This window comes from Mytilus trossulus, chromosome 3, assembly GCF_036588685.1.
Source record: "Mytilus trossulus isolate FHL-02 chromosome 3, PNRI_Mtr1.1.1.hap1, whole genome shotgun sequence".
Taxonomy (NCBI): Eukaryota; Metazoa; Mollusca; class Bivalvia; order Mytilida; family Mytilidae; genus Mytilus; species Mytilus trossulus.
In genome coordinates, this window is record NC_086375.1 from 93,567,075 (window position 1) to 93,586,723 (window position 19,649).

The following is a 19,649-nucleotide window of genomic DNA, read 5'->3' on the forward strand; positions in this document are numbered from 1 at the left end:
AATTTCTTTAAAAATTACCAATTGGAGGGCAGCAACCCAACAACCAGTTGTCCAATTCATCTGAAAAATTCAGGGCAGATAGATATTGACTTGATTAACAATTTAACTTCTTGTCAGATTTGCTCTAGATGCTTTGGTTTCATAGTTATAAGCAAAAAACTGCATTTTACCCCTATGTTCTATTTTTAGCCATGGCGGCCATCTTGGTTGAATGGCCAGGTCATCGGACACATTTTTCAAACTAGATACCCCAAAGATGATTGTGGACTAGTAGTTTCAGTGGAGATTTTGTAAAAGATTACTTAGATTTATAAAAAATGGTTAAAGATTGACTATAAAGGGCAATAACTCCTAAAGGGGTCAACTGACCATTTTGGTCATGTTGACTTATTTGTAGATCTTACTTTGCTGAACATTATTGCTGTTTACAGTTTATCTCTATCTATAATAATATTCAAGATAATAACCAAAAACAGCAAAATTTCCTCAAAATTACCAATTCAGGGGCAGCAACCCAACAACCGATTGACCGATTCATCTGAAAATTTTAGAGCAGATAGATCTTGACCTGATAAACATTTTTATCCAATGTCAGATTTCCTCAAAATGCTTTGGTTTTTGAGTTATAAGCCAAAAACTGCATTTTACCCCTTTGTTCTATTTTTAGCCGTGGCGGCCATCTTGGTTGGTTGACCAGGTCACGCCACACATTTTTTAAACTAGATACCCCAATGATGATTGTGGCCAAGTTTGGATTAATTTGGCCAAGTAGTTTCAGAGGAGAAGATTTTTGTAAAAGATTACTTTAATTAACGAAAAGTGGTTAAAAATTGACTATAAAGGGCAATAACTCCTAAACGGGTCAACTGACCATTTTGGTCATGTTGACTTATTTGTAGATCTTACTTTGCTGAACATTATTGATGTTTACAGTTTATCTCTAACTATAATAATATTCAAGATAATAACCAAAAACAGCAAAATTTCTTCAAAATTACCAATTCAGGGGCAGCAACCCAACAACCGATTGACCGATTTATCTGAAAATTTCAGGGCAGATAGATCTTGATCTGATAAACAATTTTACCACGTGTCAGATTTGCTCTAAATGCTTTGGTTTTTGAGTTATAAGCCAAAAACTGCATTTTACCCCTATGTTCTATTTTTAGCCGTGGCGGCCATCTTGGTTGGTTGACCGGGTCACGCCACACATTTTTTAAACTAGATACCCCAATGATGATTGTGGCCAAGTTTGGTTTGATTTGGCCCAGTAGTTTCAGAGGAGAAGATTTTTGTAAAAGTTAACGACGACGGACGACGACGACGACGGACGACGGACGACGACGGACGACGACGGACGACGGACGACGGACGCCAAGTGATGAGAAAAGCTCACTTGGCCCTTCGGGCCAGGTGAGCTAAAAACGCCTTATTTATTTGGTCCGTTGAACTTTTTAGTTCATTTCTTGACATATATTCAGGAACTCTCTAACTAAAAATTTAAAATTCAAAGATATAAAATATTTATGTAATAATATGGTCAGCTATATAAGCAAAGTGAACCCCTTAAACGAATAGCCAAAACATATAAGGTCATCTTTCCTTGAGTGACTAAATATTTCTAAATCTATCAACGGAGATTTTGTGAAAAAATGTAATAAACGTGTTATATTTATACTGTTAACAGTGTCTCAGAGCAACCTCAACTTCAAAATTAAAAAAAAATACTTGTTATTGCAGATATGTAAAAAGTGAAGAAAAGGCCATTTTCTAATGAAAATATTTGGTTCCCGAACATACCTTTATAATCTGGTTAAATATTTATTATAAAGTAAAAACAAAATGTAAAACATGTTTGATGAAATTGTAACGTTAAGATCGATGATAATTGTGACATTCACTCAATCATAGATTTGTTCATATTGTTAAAGTTTACAGATTTCGATTAAGATAATCAACTAACGTATCTAAAGTCGAAGAATGACTTTTGTAATTATATAAACTGAGAATGCCATGCTCTAATCCAGTCAAGTAACTTAGTTCAATGTTTTCTGGAACAAGTCTTCTTAGGCGTTCTGCAAATATGAGTCCTTCATCTCTTAGCGGGTCATACTCTGTGACTACCACATATGTCTTCGGTAATTTACGTAATGCGTCGTCTGTAGCCATTAGAGGCCATGCATAGGGATTAATTACATTGTCACGAACGGCGTCTGATAACGTTGTATTTGTTTCTGATTGTTTTGGGTTAGTTCCGCCTCTTTTCTGTAGCTCTACCGGAAGTAAACCCGGGTCAACTAAACTTCTGTATGTTTGTAGTGTTTTCTGTGACACGTGTTTGTTTTGAGAAATGGCTTCCAAGGTTCCTTGATCTTGAAATCCATACATATTGATATAGTTAATCATATCTACTCTGTTTAAGATAGACACGCAAGATAAATCAGCATACTCTCTGTAGGATGGAAGATTAAAATCAAGCGCTTGTAAAACTGGATATAACAATACTTGTACCTTTATCTTCGCTAAATTCTTTTTTGGTTCTTGTGAAAACTTTAAACCAACGGCTGCTGCTAAATTACCCCCAGCACTATCACCTGTTACAATTTAAAACAATAATTAAACAAATTGTTCTTATTAAAATTCAACGAGTTGGTCATGTCGAAATTCGTTCGTATTTAGATTTATTAAAATGTTCCTATTTTTTTTTAAATTCAACTAATGATGTACATCAAAAAGTGTTTTATAAAGAAAGGAAAATCGTAATAAACTGTTCAAAGTCAGCTAAAACAAATATCCGAAATACGGATCTCAAAGTCAAACTAAAAAAGTGGAAGTCCATAAAAACTGACTAAAACAACGCTATCAATCAACGACACAAGTGAACCCCTGACTTTGTACAGGCATTTCCCGAAACATATGGTGGATTAAACAAGTGAACCCCTGACTTTGTACAGGCATTTCCCGAAACATATGGTGGATTAAACAAGTGAACCCCTGACTTTGAACAGGCATTTCCCGAAACATATGGTGGATTAAACAAGTGAACCCCTGACTTTGTAAAGGCATTTCCCGAAACATATAGTGGATTAAACATGTGAACCCCTGACTTTGTATAGGCATTTCCCGAAACATATGGTGGATTAAACAAGTGAACCCCTGACTTTGTACAGGCATTTCCCGAAACATATGGTGGATTAAACAAGTGAACCCTGACTTTGTACAGGCATTTCCCGAAACATATGGTGGATTAAACAAGTGAACCCCTGACTTTGTAAAGGCATTTCCCGAAACATATGGTGGATTAAACAAGTGAACCCCTGACTTTGTACAGGCATTTCCCGAAACATATGGTGGATTAAACAAGTGAACCCCTGACTTTGTACAGGCATTTCCCGAAACATATGGTGGATTAAACAAGTGAACCCCTGACTTTGTAAAGGCATTTCCCGAAACATATAGTGGATTAAACAAGTGAACCCCTGACTTTGTATAGGCATTTCCCGAAACATATGGTGGATTAAACAAGTGAACCCCTGACTTTGTACAGGCATTTCCCGAAACAAAGGGACAGTCAAACTTATAAATCTAAAACAAGCAGACAACGCCATGGCTAAAAATGAAAAAGACAAACAGAAAACCTGGTTGTATTTATATTTGCCAATTGTTTATAGTTCCTTTATATTGACATAATTGGAAAAGCAACTCAAACAGGCATAAAAGATAAATATGACAATTATTGTGATTCGGCAATCAAAACTGTCTAAACATGCATTTAAGATAATACCTTCAAAATATATGAAAAAATCTGAACCACTAATGAGGAATATAATATAACGCACAAAAAGACGAAGTGCAAACAATTTAAGACCTATATAAAACCTGTCAAGGATACACATCATAGACACATCGGATATCACAACCAAATCTGAAACACTGTAAAAAGTAAAATAATTAAAATACCAAGCTCCGAGGAAAATTCAAAACGGAAGGTCCGTTATCAAATAGAAAAATTCAAAATTCAAACACATCAAACGAGTGGAAACCAACTGTCATATTCCTGGCTTGGTACAGATATTTTATTATTTAGAAAAGGGTTGATCATACCTGGTGTTATAAAAAGTTAAACCTCTCACTTGTATGACAGTCGCATTAAATTCTTTTATATTGACAACGATGTGTGTAAAACAAACAGACATAATAGGTAAAACTGTCCAAAGTATGGACACAGCAGTCATATTGTTGGATATACGAATGACTTGAATATGTATGTGACAAAACGATCTGTTCAGTTATGATAACTTATGACTATACGAATACATTGCTGGTAAGGTTTTGCGGAAACGCATGAATTTAAATGTTTAATGATTTCTATCAAGTAAAAATCCGACAAACTAAAGACAATCTTTATCAGATCTTATTTGATTGCAACCGAAAAATACTGCAAATTCACTTAGTTTTTATATCTTTATTTCAATACATCATAAATGGGATATGTTTTAGTTGTGCAGAGTTAAATGTGCCCAAGTACTGGCGCAATTATACAATCATACGTCTAAACTGCTTTATGTCGATAGTTGTATAATTCAATAGTAGTAAAACGGGTTACAATCAACTATCTAGGATTGTGTACATGAAGGCAGGTTGTGTAAGTGTATTGACACCTTTTTGAGTTATAGTTAACAATTACCTCCTATGCTTATTCTAGAGGGATCAATTCGGTATTTTTCAGCATTTCTGAACACATATTCTGTTACTTTTAAACATTCTTCCAACTGACTTGGAAATCTGTATTCCGGCATAAGTTTATACCTATAGAAACAAACACAAAAATTTAGTTTTTTTATCAGAGGCTGTATATCTATGACGAGTTTATATATGAACTCATATAAAACCCGGGGTGAAGTTAAGTATTCCGATAGCAAATTCTGTTTCGGTAATGGCACTTATCGTGTTTTATTTACAAATGTTTTAAAGCATTTGTCAAGAGAAAAACGAATCGTTTGTGGATACAACGATTCTGACAAATCAATGATCTTTTCCCTGATTTTGAGATGACTAAAAACTAGAATTTTTAACATAGTTTATGATTTTAACGTTTCAATTTTCAACAGTATGTATTTAATACATTGTAACGCATTACTCTTATGCTTGTGCTCACATTATACTTATATAAAAAAGAAGATGTGGTATGATTGCCAATGAGACAACTATCCACTATCCACAAAAGACCAATTTGAAAATGACACAAACATTATCAATTATAGGTCACCGTATGGCCTTCAACAATGAGCAAAGGCCATACCGCATATAGTCAGCTATAAAAGGCCCCGATATGACAATGTAAAACAATTCAAATGAGAAAACTAACATTAAAATTGTGTGTACTCCCTATAAATAAAACTGCATAAACGAAAGTGTGCTCATGACAATAAAAAAACTGTTCAAAAGGAAATATATGAAAGAACGATCAAATTCGACCATACGATTTTTTACGAACACCACCAAGACTTGGTTGACTGGTACAATGTGACTCGATTCGAACATGTTTTTTGTGTTCGTAAATGATTGCTGGATACCGGAGTAGTCGTCTGATTTATACATTTAATGATTGTTACATTTTCTCGAAGTGTGTTTATTTTGACGGTTGATAGATTAATAACAGGATACGCTGATATTTTAATCAGTTTTCTAAACAATATAGCAAAATTCAAATCGCAAATATTGATAATCGGTATTCTTGTAAAAAAAACAGTTTTCTGTTTAATCAGATGAATAGTTGTGATTGTTCGATCAAGTCTAAAGCGTTTTTTTGCGTATTTGTGAAACTTGAGTCCAAAGTGATACGAACCAAGTCATCACCAGAGAACAGTTAAAAACAGAAAACAACATACTCAACTGAAATGACAACAATGTTTGCTTGAAGTGAAATGGCTTTTGTTAATGGATCGTAGGCATCTGAAATAAAAATACTGAATTGAATCATTCTGAATAATTTTATCCGAGTTTTAGACAGAACGAAATATTTCCCAGATAAAATTAATTATGACTGTTTAAGGGGGTGTAGAAAGTGACTTGTGTTGGAATATCCGTGTGTATATCTTTCTTTCCGTACATAGGAGGGGCGAAAGATACATGAGGGACAGTCAATCTGATATCATTGGCAATATTTAAAGACAAATTGAAAAGATTTGAGTAATGGCTTTACTCAATTCACCATTTTGGTGTACTTTTTTTCCTTTTTCTCCAATGATCTAGAACGATGTCGAAAATATTACATCTTCTAATTGAAAACAGTTATACGTGTTTGTAAATTCTTCAAAACCATAAAAAAAAACATGAATAAATTGAAATCCACTCCTTTCTCTGTATGTTGATGGTCTCTCACCGTACCGGACAGTAGAGTCAAAACAGTTTTGTCAGTTTAGTTTAGACACACTGTACTATAGAACATGTTTGTCTTACTTCATTTTATTCAGTATCATTGTGTGTATATTTTCTCTATATGTAGAGGCCATTGTGATAGTAGACCATATCATGTAGAAATTTAACTTTAGATGATTATGATCAATGTGTTTTTAGTGACGATACTCTTACCGACAGACATTTAAATCCACCCGCCGACGTAAAACTAGACTATAGCAGTTGGAAACTTTATCGTTAGATGCTCTCCTCGAGGTCGGCGTGTTTCTACTGATGGTGCACTTACCGACAAACAAATAAATCCATCCGCCGCCTAATAGTAAACTATAGCGTGTTTCTACTAATGACAGACTTACCGACAGACATACACGTCAATCCGCCGCCGTGATAGTAGATTATAGCGTGTTTCTACTGATGACAGACTTACCGACAGACATATAAACCCATCCTCCGCCGTGATAGTAGATCATAGCAGGTAGAACTTTATCTTTAGATGCTGAAGGTCTGTATACTCTCACTTTTATTCCATCAAAATATTCATCCGTTGACTATAATGTAAAATAAAAAATTACAATCTATTATCTTGTTGACTGTAAGCATTTGACTTGTCAAGTGGCAAACTTATATTTGACTCAACCTCAGAGTATTTATCTATCTTTATTACTAGAATAAAGGATATAATGTCGATAAATAGAATGTATTTGGCGTATATGTCAACTGACAAATGTATTTTAAGTCTAAACAGCGTTCTATCCTCTGTTATGTTCTAAATCAAATTTAAAGACATTTTACCGATGCCAGCAGTCTAGATTAATACAGATAACATGGAAAAGTCCAGGTTTACATAAATTATTATGAAATGAAACATTGTATTAGTTAAGTCTTTTTTAAACAGAAGTTCAGATGTCTTTAGTTTAGTTTCCCTACCGCATGAATTATCCCAAACAATTCTGGGGCTATGAGTAAATCGCTGATAGTAAAAATGATAAGCAATTCTTCAATGTCAATAAAAACATACAATATGCTTAGATTGAACATATGCTACAAGTTCTGCAAGGGTTGATACCATAAGTTATATAGGCAGTGTCTAGGTACATTTGTACTTCCACGAGAATGTACATATAAGACCATTGGTTTTACCCTTTGAATGGTTTTACACTAGTAATTTTGGGGCCCTTTATAGTTTGTTGTTCGATGTGAGTCAAGGCTCCGTGTTGAAGGTCGTACATTGACCTATAATGGTTTACCTTTATAAATTGTTATTTGGATAGGGAAGTGTCTCATTGACACTCATAAAAATCTACCTATATCTACATATACTTGAAAGGAATTCAATCTAAGTTTTCATTCAAATTTGAATGCAAAATTTACAAAATAATTTGTGAAATCGATAATTAACAGATTCAACAGATGTAGAATGTACTAATGGCTTTTATGGAGCGCGATTGGGAATTACCAAAACTCTTGGATCTGGCTCAGGAAGTGGACTCATTACAAATGCTTTCTTGAATAGTTCTGTCTTCGAGTATCCAAATGAACTAAGTAATGATATCTGAAATACAAACAAACAAATAAGTATGTAAAGAGAAACATATTTTCCATTCGTTTGATGTTTTTGACTTTTGATAATGCCATTTGATAAGAGTCTTTCTGACTTAAATTTTCCTTCGAGTTTGTTATTTTACGTTTTTCTTCGGTTGTAATATATCCTTGGATTACAAACATTCGTCTATCAGTGTTCCTTATAAAGATAAATTCTGAAAAGCGCATCAGAAACATGTAATTAATAATGTGCTGTATTCAGTTTTTTTTTGTCTTATAAATATCAACAAAAAGAATGAATTGTGAGTAGCTTCATATTATCCTTTAAATAAGAAAAGGAAGGGTTCTTCCTGTTGTTTATTTATAAATTAAGTTTGTACCAATTTAGTAAAAAAAAATTGTTACAATGCTACAGTCTGTGGTCCTTGAGAATTCTTATGAAAACATTGAAAAACAATATAATTTAACAATTTAAAGGATAAGGTATAATAATTTATAAATACATACTACGTCATTAAGAAACCGGAACAAAGCCAAAGTTATCATTTGATTTCTAGGTTCCTTTGCTCCAGATGGCATCGGTTGTATATATCGATAGGCCAATAAAGACATCAGAACAGGTATAACAAGTACACAGGCTAGGCATTTCATTGTCGTTGTTAGACTCTTTCCTTTTAGTTAAATTGTTGGTTAATGTAGAAATGTTGGTATGTTGACAATGTTCTGATAGGACAAAAGTAGCAATAAAAATATAGATAAGATGCATTAAACATGATGCTGTGTTATTAATAAAAAAAAAAAAAATTGATAATGATGATGATGATGATGATGGCGATAATGATAGATAGATGCTTAACGTACAGCGTCAAATTAAATGCTTTTTTAGGACTAGAACAAGCTACTGTACAATTATCCAGTCATGGACGTTCTTATCCCATGAATAGATTACCTTAGCCTTAATCTTGTCTATATCATTTGATAAGAGTCTTTCTGACTTAAATTTTCCTTCGAGTTTGTTATTTTACGTTTTTCTTCGGTTGTAATATATCCTTGGATTACAAACATTCGTCTATCAGTGTTCCTTATAAAGATAAATTCTGAAAAGCGCATCAGAAACATGTAATTAATAATGTGCTGTATTCAGTTTTTTTTTGTCTTATAAATATCAACAAAAAGAATGAATTGTGAGTAGCTTCATATTATCCTTTAAATAAGAAAAGGAAGGGTTCTTCCTGTTGTTTATTTATAAATTAAGTTTGTACCAATTTAGTAAAAAAAAATTGTTACAATGCTACAGTCTGTGGTCCTTGAGAATTCTTATGAAAACATTGAAAAACAATATAATTTAACAATTTAAAGGATAAGGTATAATAATTTATAAATACATACTACGTCATTAAGAAACCGGAACAAAGCCAAAGTTATCATTTGATTTCTAGGTTCCTTTGCTCCAGATGGCATCGGTTGTATATATCGATAGGCCAATAAAGACATCAGAACAGGTATAACAAGTACACAGGCTAGGCATTTCATTGTCGTTGTTAGACTCTTTCCTTTTAGTTAAATTGTTGGTTAATGTAGAAATGTTGGTATGTTGACAATGTTCTGATAGGACAAAAGTAGCAATAAAAATATAGATAAGATGCATTAAACATGATGCTGTGTTATTAATAAAAAAAAAAAAAATTGATAATGATGATGATGATGATGATGGCGATAATGATAGATAGATGCTTAACGTACAGCGTCAAATTAAATGCTTTTTTAGGACTAGAACAAGCTACTGTACAATTATCCAGTCATGGACGTTCTTATCCCATGAATAGATTACCTTAGCCTTAATCTTTGGCACATTTTGTTTTAGAATTTTGGGTTCTCAATGCTCTTCAACTTTGTACTTGTTTTGCATTATAACTATTTTGATTTAAGCGTCACTGATAAGTCTTATGTAGACGAGACGCGCGTCTGACGTATTAAATTATAATCCTGGTACCTTTGATAACTATGTACTAGACTAACACGTTGAGCCGCATTTTTAACATATTTTGTTTATAAATGTCAACTCATTTCAAGATTATTTTTTTTTACACGAATTGGATATTTACAAATCGATCTGATTAAATGTATATGTCTTTTATAGCAAACATGTATTGTTGCTAAAACTTCAGCAATAGTAGAATATTTATATGTTATTTATTTATTTATTTTTTACTATTTTAAGAAAACAATTGTTTTCAGTTGACTTTTGAAGAAAATGATATTCACCATGTTCACCTCGGCCAGTGGTCTCAGTGAATATCAGTTTTTCAAAAGTAAGTTTAACCACATAATTACCTCCTAAAACATTGGGAATTTCTGTTATTTGAAATAAAGAAGGTTAGATGTGTGGTAGGAAAACAATATATTTTTATCTTTTTTTCATTAAAACTAAAAAAACAATATTACCATTAAGTAATAAGTAAGTTAAAAAGTATATCTCATGATTGAAATTTAATATAAACAATGTCTGCACTAGATAAACAAAGCGGTGAAGATATCATTCCACCTCAGTCACCGGCCGATAACCACAAATTTGATCTCTCGCTGGCAAGTTGTTCAACCGAATATCCTAAAGATTGTATCCCAGACAAACTTACCATACCCACAGGTCTAAAAGCAAAAGACCTTAAATTTGAAGAAATAAATTTAGACCTGTACAAACCTGATGCAAATATGGTGGCATTTAGGGTAAATGCCAATAGAATTCTCCCATGGATAAAAGCTTTATCCTTACATTACTATGAGGGTTATGGGAAGAACGAAGAATATATAATATGTATGGAATGATGAACCAAAAGATTGGACAAAAAATAAAAGTGGGAAAAAAACTATTTGTATTGATTTAGCAACCAAGGTTATCCCCCTTATATACAAATTGACATTTCACATCAATACAGGGGTTGTACAAATTCAAGGAAACAAATATGACCTATTCTACAACAGAGATTTCCCTGCACTTAAACTGTTGGTATCACAGATAGTTGATTACAACAACTTGACCACACTTTCAGTGCCAGATACCCAACAACAAAACAATGTCAACAAAAACAAACAAGAAACAGCTAAGAAAGCTAGTAATTGTGTAACTCAAGAAACACAGGCTAAGACGATCGAAGATCAAGATGAAACAATTGTAAAATCTACTGGGGACATTGATATGAACAATAATAAACAAGACTTTTGCTGTCAGGTAACTCCAACGAATATGTTAGTTCCCTTTCTTTAACAAGACTCAGGTGTCGAGAAATTTATGAGCCAGCTAGAGACACAATTTACACATGCTCTTGATAAGGTTTTCTCACAACAAAATGACAATATTAGTAAGATGAATGATGTAATTACTAGACACATTGAATCATCAAATGACAGATTTTCGCAACTTTTAGATAAATTTGATAATGCTACCTCAAGTTTGATAGAACGAGAAAAACAAAATTCAGAACTGAGAGCACAACTGAAAGATGTCAACTATAAGAATACATTAGAAAATGAAATCCAAAAAGCTAAAATAGAGCATAAATATGATTTATTAAAACAAAAACATGAACTACAAGCTGAAAAAGTGTTGAAGTTAAACGAAGACACAAAACATGCTTTGAGCGACATATCAGACAAATCATCATTCATTAAATCATTAGAGTCACAGTGTGCCACTCTGAAAAGGCAAGTTGAAGAAAAAGATGGAGAAATATTAAGCTTAAAGTTACACGAGAGCCGGGATGACAGTTCTGGACAACCATTTCAAGAGGTACATGGGAAAAAAAATAGAAATGTCACTGAACAGAAAGATTTTGAAGAGAATTTAAAGCTAAATGTTCCACATGTAATAATAATTGGGACATCAAACATCAACAATATTGATACAAAAAAACTTTCATCCAAATTTACAGCCGAAAAATTAACTGCATATACGTTGCAAGAAACAGAAACTACCGTTTCAGAACTCGAGTTTACAACAAAACCAGATGCTTTTGTACTACACTCTGTGACGAATGACATTAAAACACACAGCCCGCAAGATTGTGTTGATAAAATGGATGATATTATACAAGTTCTTAAGGGGAAATTTGATAGTGCAAAAATAATTATTTCATTGCCTACCCCCAGATTAGATAATAGTTCGATTAACAACAAATCATTTCAACTAAGTGCAATGCTAAAGGAAAATTTTCAAAATGACGAAGCTATACACATGTGTGATAACAGCAATTTAGCCTACAAGGGGGAGGCTCTTAAAAGATATGTTGGAGATGATGGTGTACACTTAACCACACAGGGGGTTTCACTTTTTGCCTCAAATATACGAGATTCCATTGATGAGGTATTGGACCTTCCAAAACGCTTAACGCTTAGCAAACGCAACAATCCAAATAACATGTATAGAGGTAGAGGTCAATACTCAGGATATAGAGGTAGAGGTGAATACCCAGGTTACAGAGGTAGAGGTGATTACTTAGGACACAGAGGTAGAGGAGATTATTCTAACTCAAATAACAGAGGAAATTATTCTAACTCAAATAACAGAGGAAATTATTCTAACTCAAACAATACAGGAAGAGATGGACCTGGCTCGAACATATATCGGGGTGGATACAGAGGAGACCGTCGTGGTGGATACTAATATTGAACTTTATTGCTTTATCTAATAAAATATTTTACTAATTAGTAATTGTCCAAAGCATTTAAAGACTGTAACAAAATATACATCTATATCTCTAATTTAGTAGTTAACTAAATTGATTTATTAAAAGTAGACATTGTATATTAATTAAGCAAAGAGGCACTTATTCATTGTATTTTTTTGTTGTTTCTTTTTTCTTTTTTTTTTTTGTTGTTCAGTATTATTTTATTTTCAAGTTAATTACATACTCTATTTATTCTGAGTAAAGGGCCCTTTTTTAGAGCAAAATTGATATAATTTTAAAATATTTATTCAATAATATCATTCTAAAGACTCAGTTTAAAAAAAAAAAAAAAAAAAAAAAAAGATATATATTTTGATACAATGCCTAAAAGAAATGATTTAAGTATTCATAACCTGACTTTTTGTGTTTGGAATGTTGGAGGGCTTAATTCAAAGGCATATAATAAGCTTCAAGATCAAAACTTTATTTATGTGAAACTCACATTGGCTACAATACATCTATTGATATAGAAGGTTTTAATTATTTTCCTGTATGTAGACCTCAGTCATCAAATCAGAGATTTTATGGGGGACTTGGCATACTTATCAATAACAATATTCGAAAAGGGGTGAAAATTTTAGAAAACACTTGCAAGGACTATCAATGGATTATATTAGATAAAGATTTTTTTAACTTTGCCAAATATATTTACCTCTGTTTAGCATATATAATACCAAGCACCTCTAGTTATTTACATCAAACTGATGATGACATATTAGAGTTAATTGAAAGAGATATTATCAATAAATACAAAATGAAAGGAAACATTATACTCTGTGGTGATTTAAATGCTAGGTCAGGTGCAGAACCAGATTTTATAGAAAATGATGTATATGATAGTCACACACCATTATGTAATAATTATGAATACGATATTGTACAAGATATTAGAAATAGTTATGATAAGAAAGTAGATACCAGAGGTAAACAATTAACAGAATTTTGTATTTCCACTAATATGAGAATCTTAAACGGAAGAATGTTTGGTGACTTGTTTGGTAAATTTACTTGCCATAAGCCAGTCGGATCTAGTGTAGTTGATTATGTAGTAGTATCAGAAGGATTAATGTCAAATATACTTAGTTTTGAGGTTTCAGATTTTTTACCAACTTTTTCTGATTGTCATTGTAAGCTTTCTTTCAATATTATGGCAAGTTATATTAAGAATTCGTCAAAATGTAACATAAATATGACTGATTTAACAGGAGGATACATTTGGAGTAACTCCTCGCCAATAAAATTTAGAGATGCTCTATGCCACCCACTTTGCAAGGCTAAAATAGATGATTTTCTAAAGCAAGATTTTGATTCAGAAAAAGCAGCTACCCAGTTTGCTGACATACTAAAATTAGCTGATTCAAAAGCTTGTATTTTTAAAAAAAGTATGAAAAATAAAAAAAAGACCAAAAAATGTAAATATTTTGATTCAGATTTAAAGAGGAAAAGAACATTTTTGATGGATAAAGGAGCATTACTTTCTAAATATCCTTTTAATCCAATTATAAGAGGATCATATTTTAAATGTTACAGAGAATATACCAAATTGCGAAGATATAAAAAAAGACATTTTAAGCAACAAGTTTTAGATCAGCTTGATCAGTTAAGGGATCAGGATCCCAAGAAATATTGGAAACTCATAAATTCACTGAAAGAACGTAAAAATGATAACACTCTAGATTCAGCCAAGCCAGAGGATTGGCATGAATATTTTTCAGAGCTCAATAAGCCATCAAATTTACATAGTAATAGAATACATGAAATAAAGTCTGAGGTAGAAAAATTAGAGAAAGTAAAACAATATTGTAAATTAGATTTTAGAATCTCAAATACAGAAATTTCAAACTCTGTGAGAAAACTTAAAAATGGAAAAGCATCAGGTTTAGATGGTATTCCTGCAGAAATGTTAAAGGCAGGTTCATCAGTTTTAGTGCCATTGTTACAAAAACTATATAATATTGTATTTTCAACAGGATTTTATCCTCTACAACGGTCATCAGCATATATAACCCCGGTTTTTAAGTCTGGTGATCCATGCAAACCAGAAAATTATAGAGGTATTGCTATTAACACCTGCATAGGTAAATTATTTAATTGTGTTTTAAATAATAGACTACACCACTTTCTTGAAGAACATGATATCATAAGTAAATGCCAAATTGGATTTACAAAAAAATCAAGAACATCCGATCATATATTTGTTCTTAAGACTTTAATTGACAAGTGTATTAATAGCAAAAATGGTAAACTTTTTGCATGTTTTGTTGATCTCAGAAAAGCATTCGACTCTGTTATTCATACAGGTATTCAACTTAAACTACTTCAACACAACATAGCAGGTCAGTTTTATGCTATAGTTAAAGATATGTATAATAAAAGTAAGCTATGTGTCAAAATTGACAATCAATCAACTCCTTTATTTAGAACATTTATTGGAGTGAGACAAGGGGATGTTTTAAGCCCCAATTTATTCAAACTTTTTATTAATGATCTCCCTGATGTCTTCTCTTCTTGTGCTAACCCTGTTAATGTTAATAACCAAAGGGTTGATTGTTTAATGTATGCTGATGACATTGTTATTCTCTCAGATTCACCAGAGGGATTGCAAGAAAGGTTAACCATGCTTAACAATTACTGTTCTAAATGGTGTTTAAATATAAATGAGAACAAGACAAAAGTTATGATTTTTAATAAAACAGGGAGACATTTTAATCTCCCTTTTTACCTAGGTGAAAAAGCTATTGGTTGTACATATAATTATAAATATTTGGGAATCACTTTTATACCCAGTGGAAAATTTTTTCAATGTAAAGATGAACTGTCAAACCCTAGTGTTTCAACTTTACTTCATTTATATGACCACACTGTAAAACCAATTTTAACCTATGGATGTGAAGTCTGGGGTATGTTTTCTTCAAACTCAGCTGCATGTAAGAAAAATGATCAATATATATTAGAAAAGGTGTTTTCGAATGATACATCTGAAAAATCACATATCAAATTTATGAAATATGTTCTAGGTGTAAATAAGAAATCCAGTAATCTTGCTGTGACTTCTGAACTAGAGAGATACCCAATGTATTTTTATATTATATTAGCAATGTTGAAATATTATCATCGACTTAATAATACTAAGAACATTTTATTATATGATGCATATGTATGTAGTAAAGAACTTCACAATAATAAAGTGAATACATGGTTTTCAAGTATAGACTGTATTTTAAAAAAGCTAGGCATACAAACATGTAATTTAAAAACCAGTATCTACTCTTTCACAAAATTTATCAAACATAAGCTATATAAAAACTATCTCCATTTCTGGAAGGAAAATAGAAATAAAGTTTTACAATCAGATCAAGGTAAACTTACTACCTATTTTTCCTTTAAAACTCTATTTTGTTTTGAAAAATAGTTGGATCTTAAAGATTTTAGATTAAGACAATCAATCTGTAAAATTAGAATAAGCACTCATCCATCAAGGATTGAGACTGATAGATACGCCAAACTTTATGTGAATAGGACACTCAGAAAATGTTTATACTGTACTTTAAATAAAGTTGAAGATGAGATACACTTTGTAACTGAATGTCCACTATATATTGATAACAGAAATGATTTTTTTACTGAAATATCTCTAAATTGTAATAATTTTCAATCGTTAGACAATTTTTCAAAGTTTTTATGGCTATTTACACAAGAAAATTTAAATGTGTATAAATGTTTAGGAAAGTATTTATCTAAAAATCTAGAGATAAGGAGAAGTTCAAAAATAATGAATACAAATTAGCCACAAATATACATATTTTGAGTGGTATATGATTTTAAATGGTATATTTTAAAGATCTAAAATGTATTGTCTGGTTCTGTCCTGGCCTTTTATAGCATTTTTTTAATAGTACTAAACAATGTTGTTTTCTTATATTATATGTCTCTAATTTATGTCTAATCATATGTACTTGTATGTAATGTCATGAAAGCTCTTTATAGGGCCCTTTAATTGGAAATAAAATATTCTTCTTATTCTTATTCTTATATGATCATCCAAGTTTAATTTTAAGGTTTTGATTTAAAATAAAATTATTAAACAGTCATGATCAAGTAAAAAATTAGCAATTAAATGAAAAATATAAAAAAAAGAATAACATGTGATATTGAAAAATATTAAAATCAACATTCATCTGTTGATTTGCTTGTATTTTTATAATTGACCTACTTTACTAACCGTCGCGACTATAAATAGATTTAAAAGATAAACACACACACACAATGACATACACAATGATTTCCGAGTGATTTTCCCTATATGAAATGTATATATAAACATTACTGTTGTATTGTATGGAAGTCAATTTATAATCTTAAACATTTATTATTGTTTGCTTCACATGTATAGGACCTCAGGTTGCTTTATAAGTTGGTTATTCGTTCATACGTAAGGCTCTATGTGGAAAAAGCATAAGAAAAACGACTAAAGTAATCGATAGATCTGAACGAATCAGTCATGTCTATGTTTGTAACCCTTGTAGTAATTATATGTAGTGCTTACCGTTACCATAAAATTGAAACTTCTGCAATATATCCGTGTAAAATAATTGAAAACTATAATAAGGCTAAATCAATGAGATATAGCAGCAGGCTATTAAAATCTCACCCGAAAGGTACGGTATATATTTACAAAAATGGACCGGTCCAAATCCACGGGTGGTTGCAATATTTAAATATCTTCTTTTCAAAGTCATATCATCATATATCATATCCACATCTGAATAACAAAAAAAGGGAACACAAAACCAGTGTCACGAATCACCGATGAAGGAAATCGAACGATGCTGTAAGAATTGTTCATCTATGACAATGTCAACTGCTTAAGATCAAGGTTTTATCTCGTTTGAAAGATGCATTATTATCGGCGTCTTACCACACACTGCAATCAGGAAAGGATTCATAAGCTCCAGAAACGTGCTGTAGAATTAGTGTATCCTTTGTTTTTGATATCAAGTTTAAAGAGCTTATAGATATAGGAAGATGTGGTGTGAGTGCCAATGAGACAACTCTCCATCCAAATAACAATTTAAAAATTAAACCATTATAGGTTAAAGTACGGCCTTCAACACGGAGCCTTGGCTCACACCGAACAACAAGCTATAAAGGGCCCCAAAATTACTAGTGTAAAACCATTCAAACGGGAAAACCAACGGTCTAATCTATATAAACAAAACGAGAAACGAGAAACACGTATATATTACATAAACAAACGACAACTACTGTACATTGTATGTATTTCAAGTTGTTTTAATGTTTAAATGTATAAATGGTCTAGCATCTGATTGTTCCATCTAATAATTTACTGCTTGATCTGATATTTATATTATATTCGCTCAGGTCGACACACATCGGGACTCTCGTGTACGAAGACCCCGTTCTGATTTTTCAAAGAACAGTTAAATAAGAGAAAACATATTTTAGATACATTTAAGATCCAATATCCGAACTATTTTTTAACTACTATACATAATAAAGATACCAATAATATAATGTGTTTTTCTTCCATTGAATGAATATGTACTTATTATGATTTTGTGTATCTTTTTATGCTTTCTTAAACGTTACCTTCGTTGAATAAAGCATTTTGTTATTTATCACAGTCAAAAGAGGTACAGAAGAAGAAGAAGAAGAAGATGCTTTATTTCCATAAAATGGGCTCACAAGGAGCATAATATAATATCATTGTAATATAATATTCTTTTACAAATATAATAAACAACACAAGTTACAAACACAAATAAGAAACAACAGTTATCACATATTAGTATATATATAAAACCTTTGTCTCAGGCACACCTCTGGAAAGTAACAAAAAAGAATACTGGGAGTAGTCTAAATATATCTAGCTGAACTGCAAGAGGCACCTAGGGACGGTGCTATATGGCATGGAGGGTGCATATTAAAATGTGTTTCGGGACATTAATGATATGGTAAGATATTGTAAGAAGTTGCACATAAATGGTATGTCATCCTCGTGCCTGGTGCAGAGGAGTCAGTACTATTTAAAGTGACACAACTGCAAGAGGCACCAAGGGACAATGCTAATTGACATGCCAAAGTGCACAAATTACAAAAAAGATAAAATATTACCAGTTTAATAAAAAAAAATAATAATATCGCAAACAAGAAGGTAATAGAACTTGTACGATGTGTCCTGTACCCCACCATGCCAACCTTGTGCCTAGTGCAGAAAGCCTGATTAAATATTTATCTTTAAAGTTATATTTTATCTTCATCAATTAACTCACAGACAGATATCAAAATATCAAGATTCTCTACATTAAGAAGCCATATCAGTTTTTGACTAGGAATCAAATGCTTAAAGTTTGGGCATAGTAGGTCAATAGTGGAATTCAAATAATTTCTCTTATCTTGTGATGATGTACATGAGAATAAAAAATGTTTTTCATCATCAACTTCATTTGAGGTGCACCTGAGACATATTCTGTCTTGTCGGAGAGTACCCTGATAGCGACCTTGTTCAATTCTTAGTCTGTGAGAAGAAATACGCAATCGAGTGAAATTTCTCCTCTGCTCAGGTGATTGTAAAATAGTAAGGTGTCTTTCAAGACCAAAATGAGTCTTAAAAGTGCTATAGCTACAAAGCTTCCCATCAGCACAATTGTGCATTTGGTTTCTCCATTGTATTTCATAGTGCTCATACAAAAACTTTTTAATTAAAATTTTGAATCTAAAGTTGCTTGCAAAGGTTAGACTGTCAACCCCATTAATTTTTTTTTGCAAATAGTTTAAAGATCCATACCAAGAGGGAATTTTTGATTCAAATAATAGCTTTGACTCTAAATATGCATCTTTTAGTAAGGGAAAGGATGAACCCAAATTTTCAAGCCGGTGCCAGTATCTGATCATAGATTTGGTGATATCAAAATGTAAAGGAAATCTCCCAAGTTCTGAAAG

General features: G+C 32.0%; 1 protein-coding gene across 3 annotated transcripts; it reads right to left on the reverse strand.

Moving 5' to 3' along the window:
* Window positions 1-1,808: 1,808 nt before the first annotated feature.
* Window positions 1,809-17,589, reverse strand: LOC134712886 (neutral cholesterol ester hydrolase 1-like). 3 transcript variants are annotated; one of them, XM_063574875.1, is made up of 6 exons: window positions 17,233-17,589; window positions 7,877-7,972; window positions 6,848-6,968; window positions 5,892-5,955; window positions 4,688-4,809; window positions 1,809-2,594 (listed from the first exon to the last, which is right to left on the reverse strand). In XM_063574875.1, the coding sequence occupies exons 1-6, from the start codon at window positions 17,239-17,241 to the stop codon at window positions 1,933-1,935; spliced, it is 1,074 nt and encodes a 357-aa protein (XP_063430945.1). In that variant the 5' UTR covers window positions 17,242-17,589; the 3' UTR covers window positions 1,809-1,932. The 3 variants fall into 3 exon arrangements, with proteins under 3 accessions (XP_063430945.1, XP_063430944.1, XP_063430946.1); XM_063574874.1 differs by lacking the exon at window positions 17,233-17,589 and adding an exon at window positions 8,470-8,694; XM_063574876.1 differs by lacking the exon at window positions 7,877-7,972.
* Window positions 17,590-19,649: the final 2,060 nt, after the last annotated feature.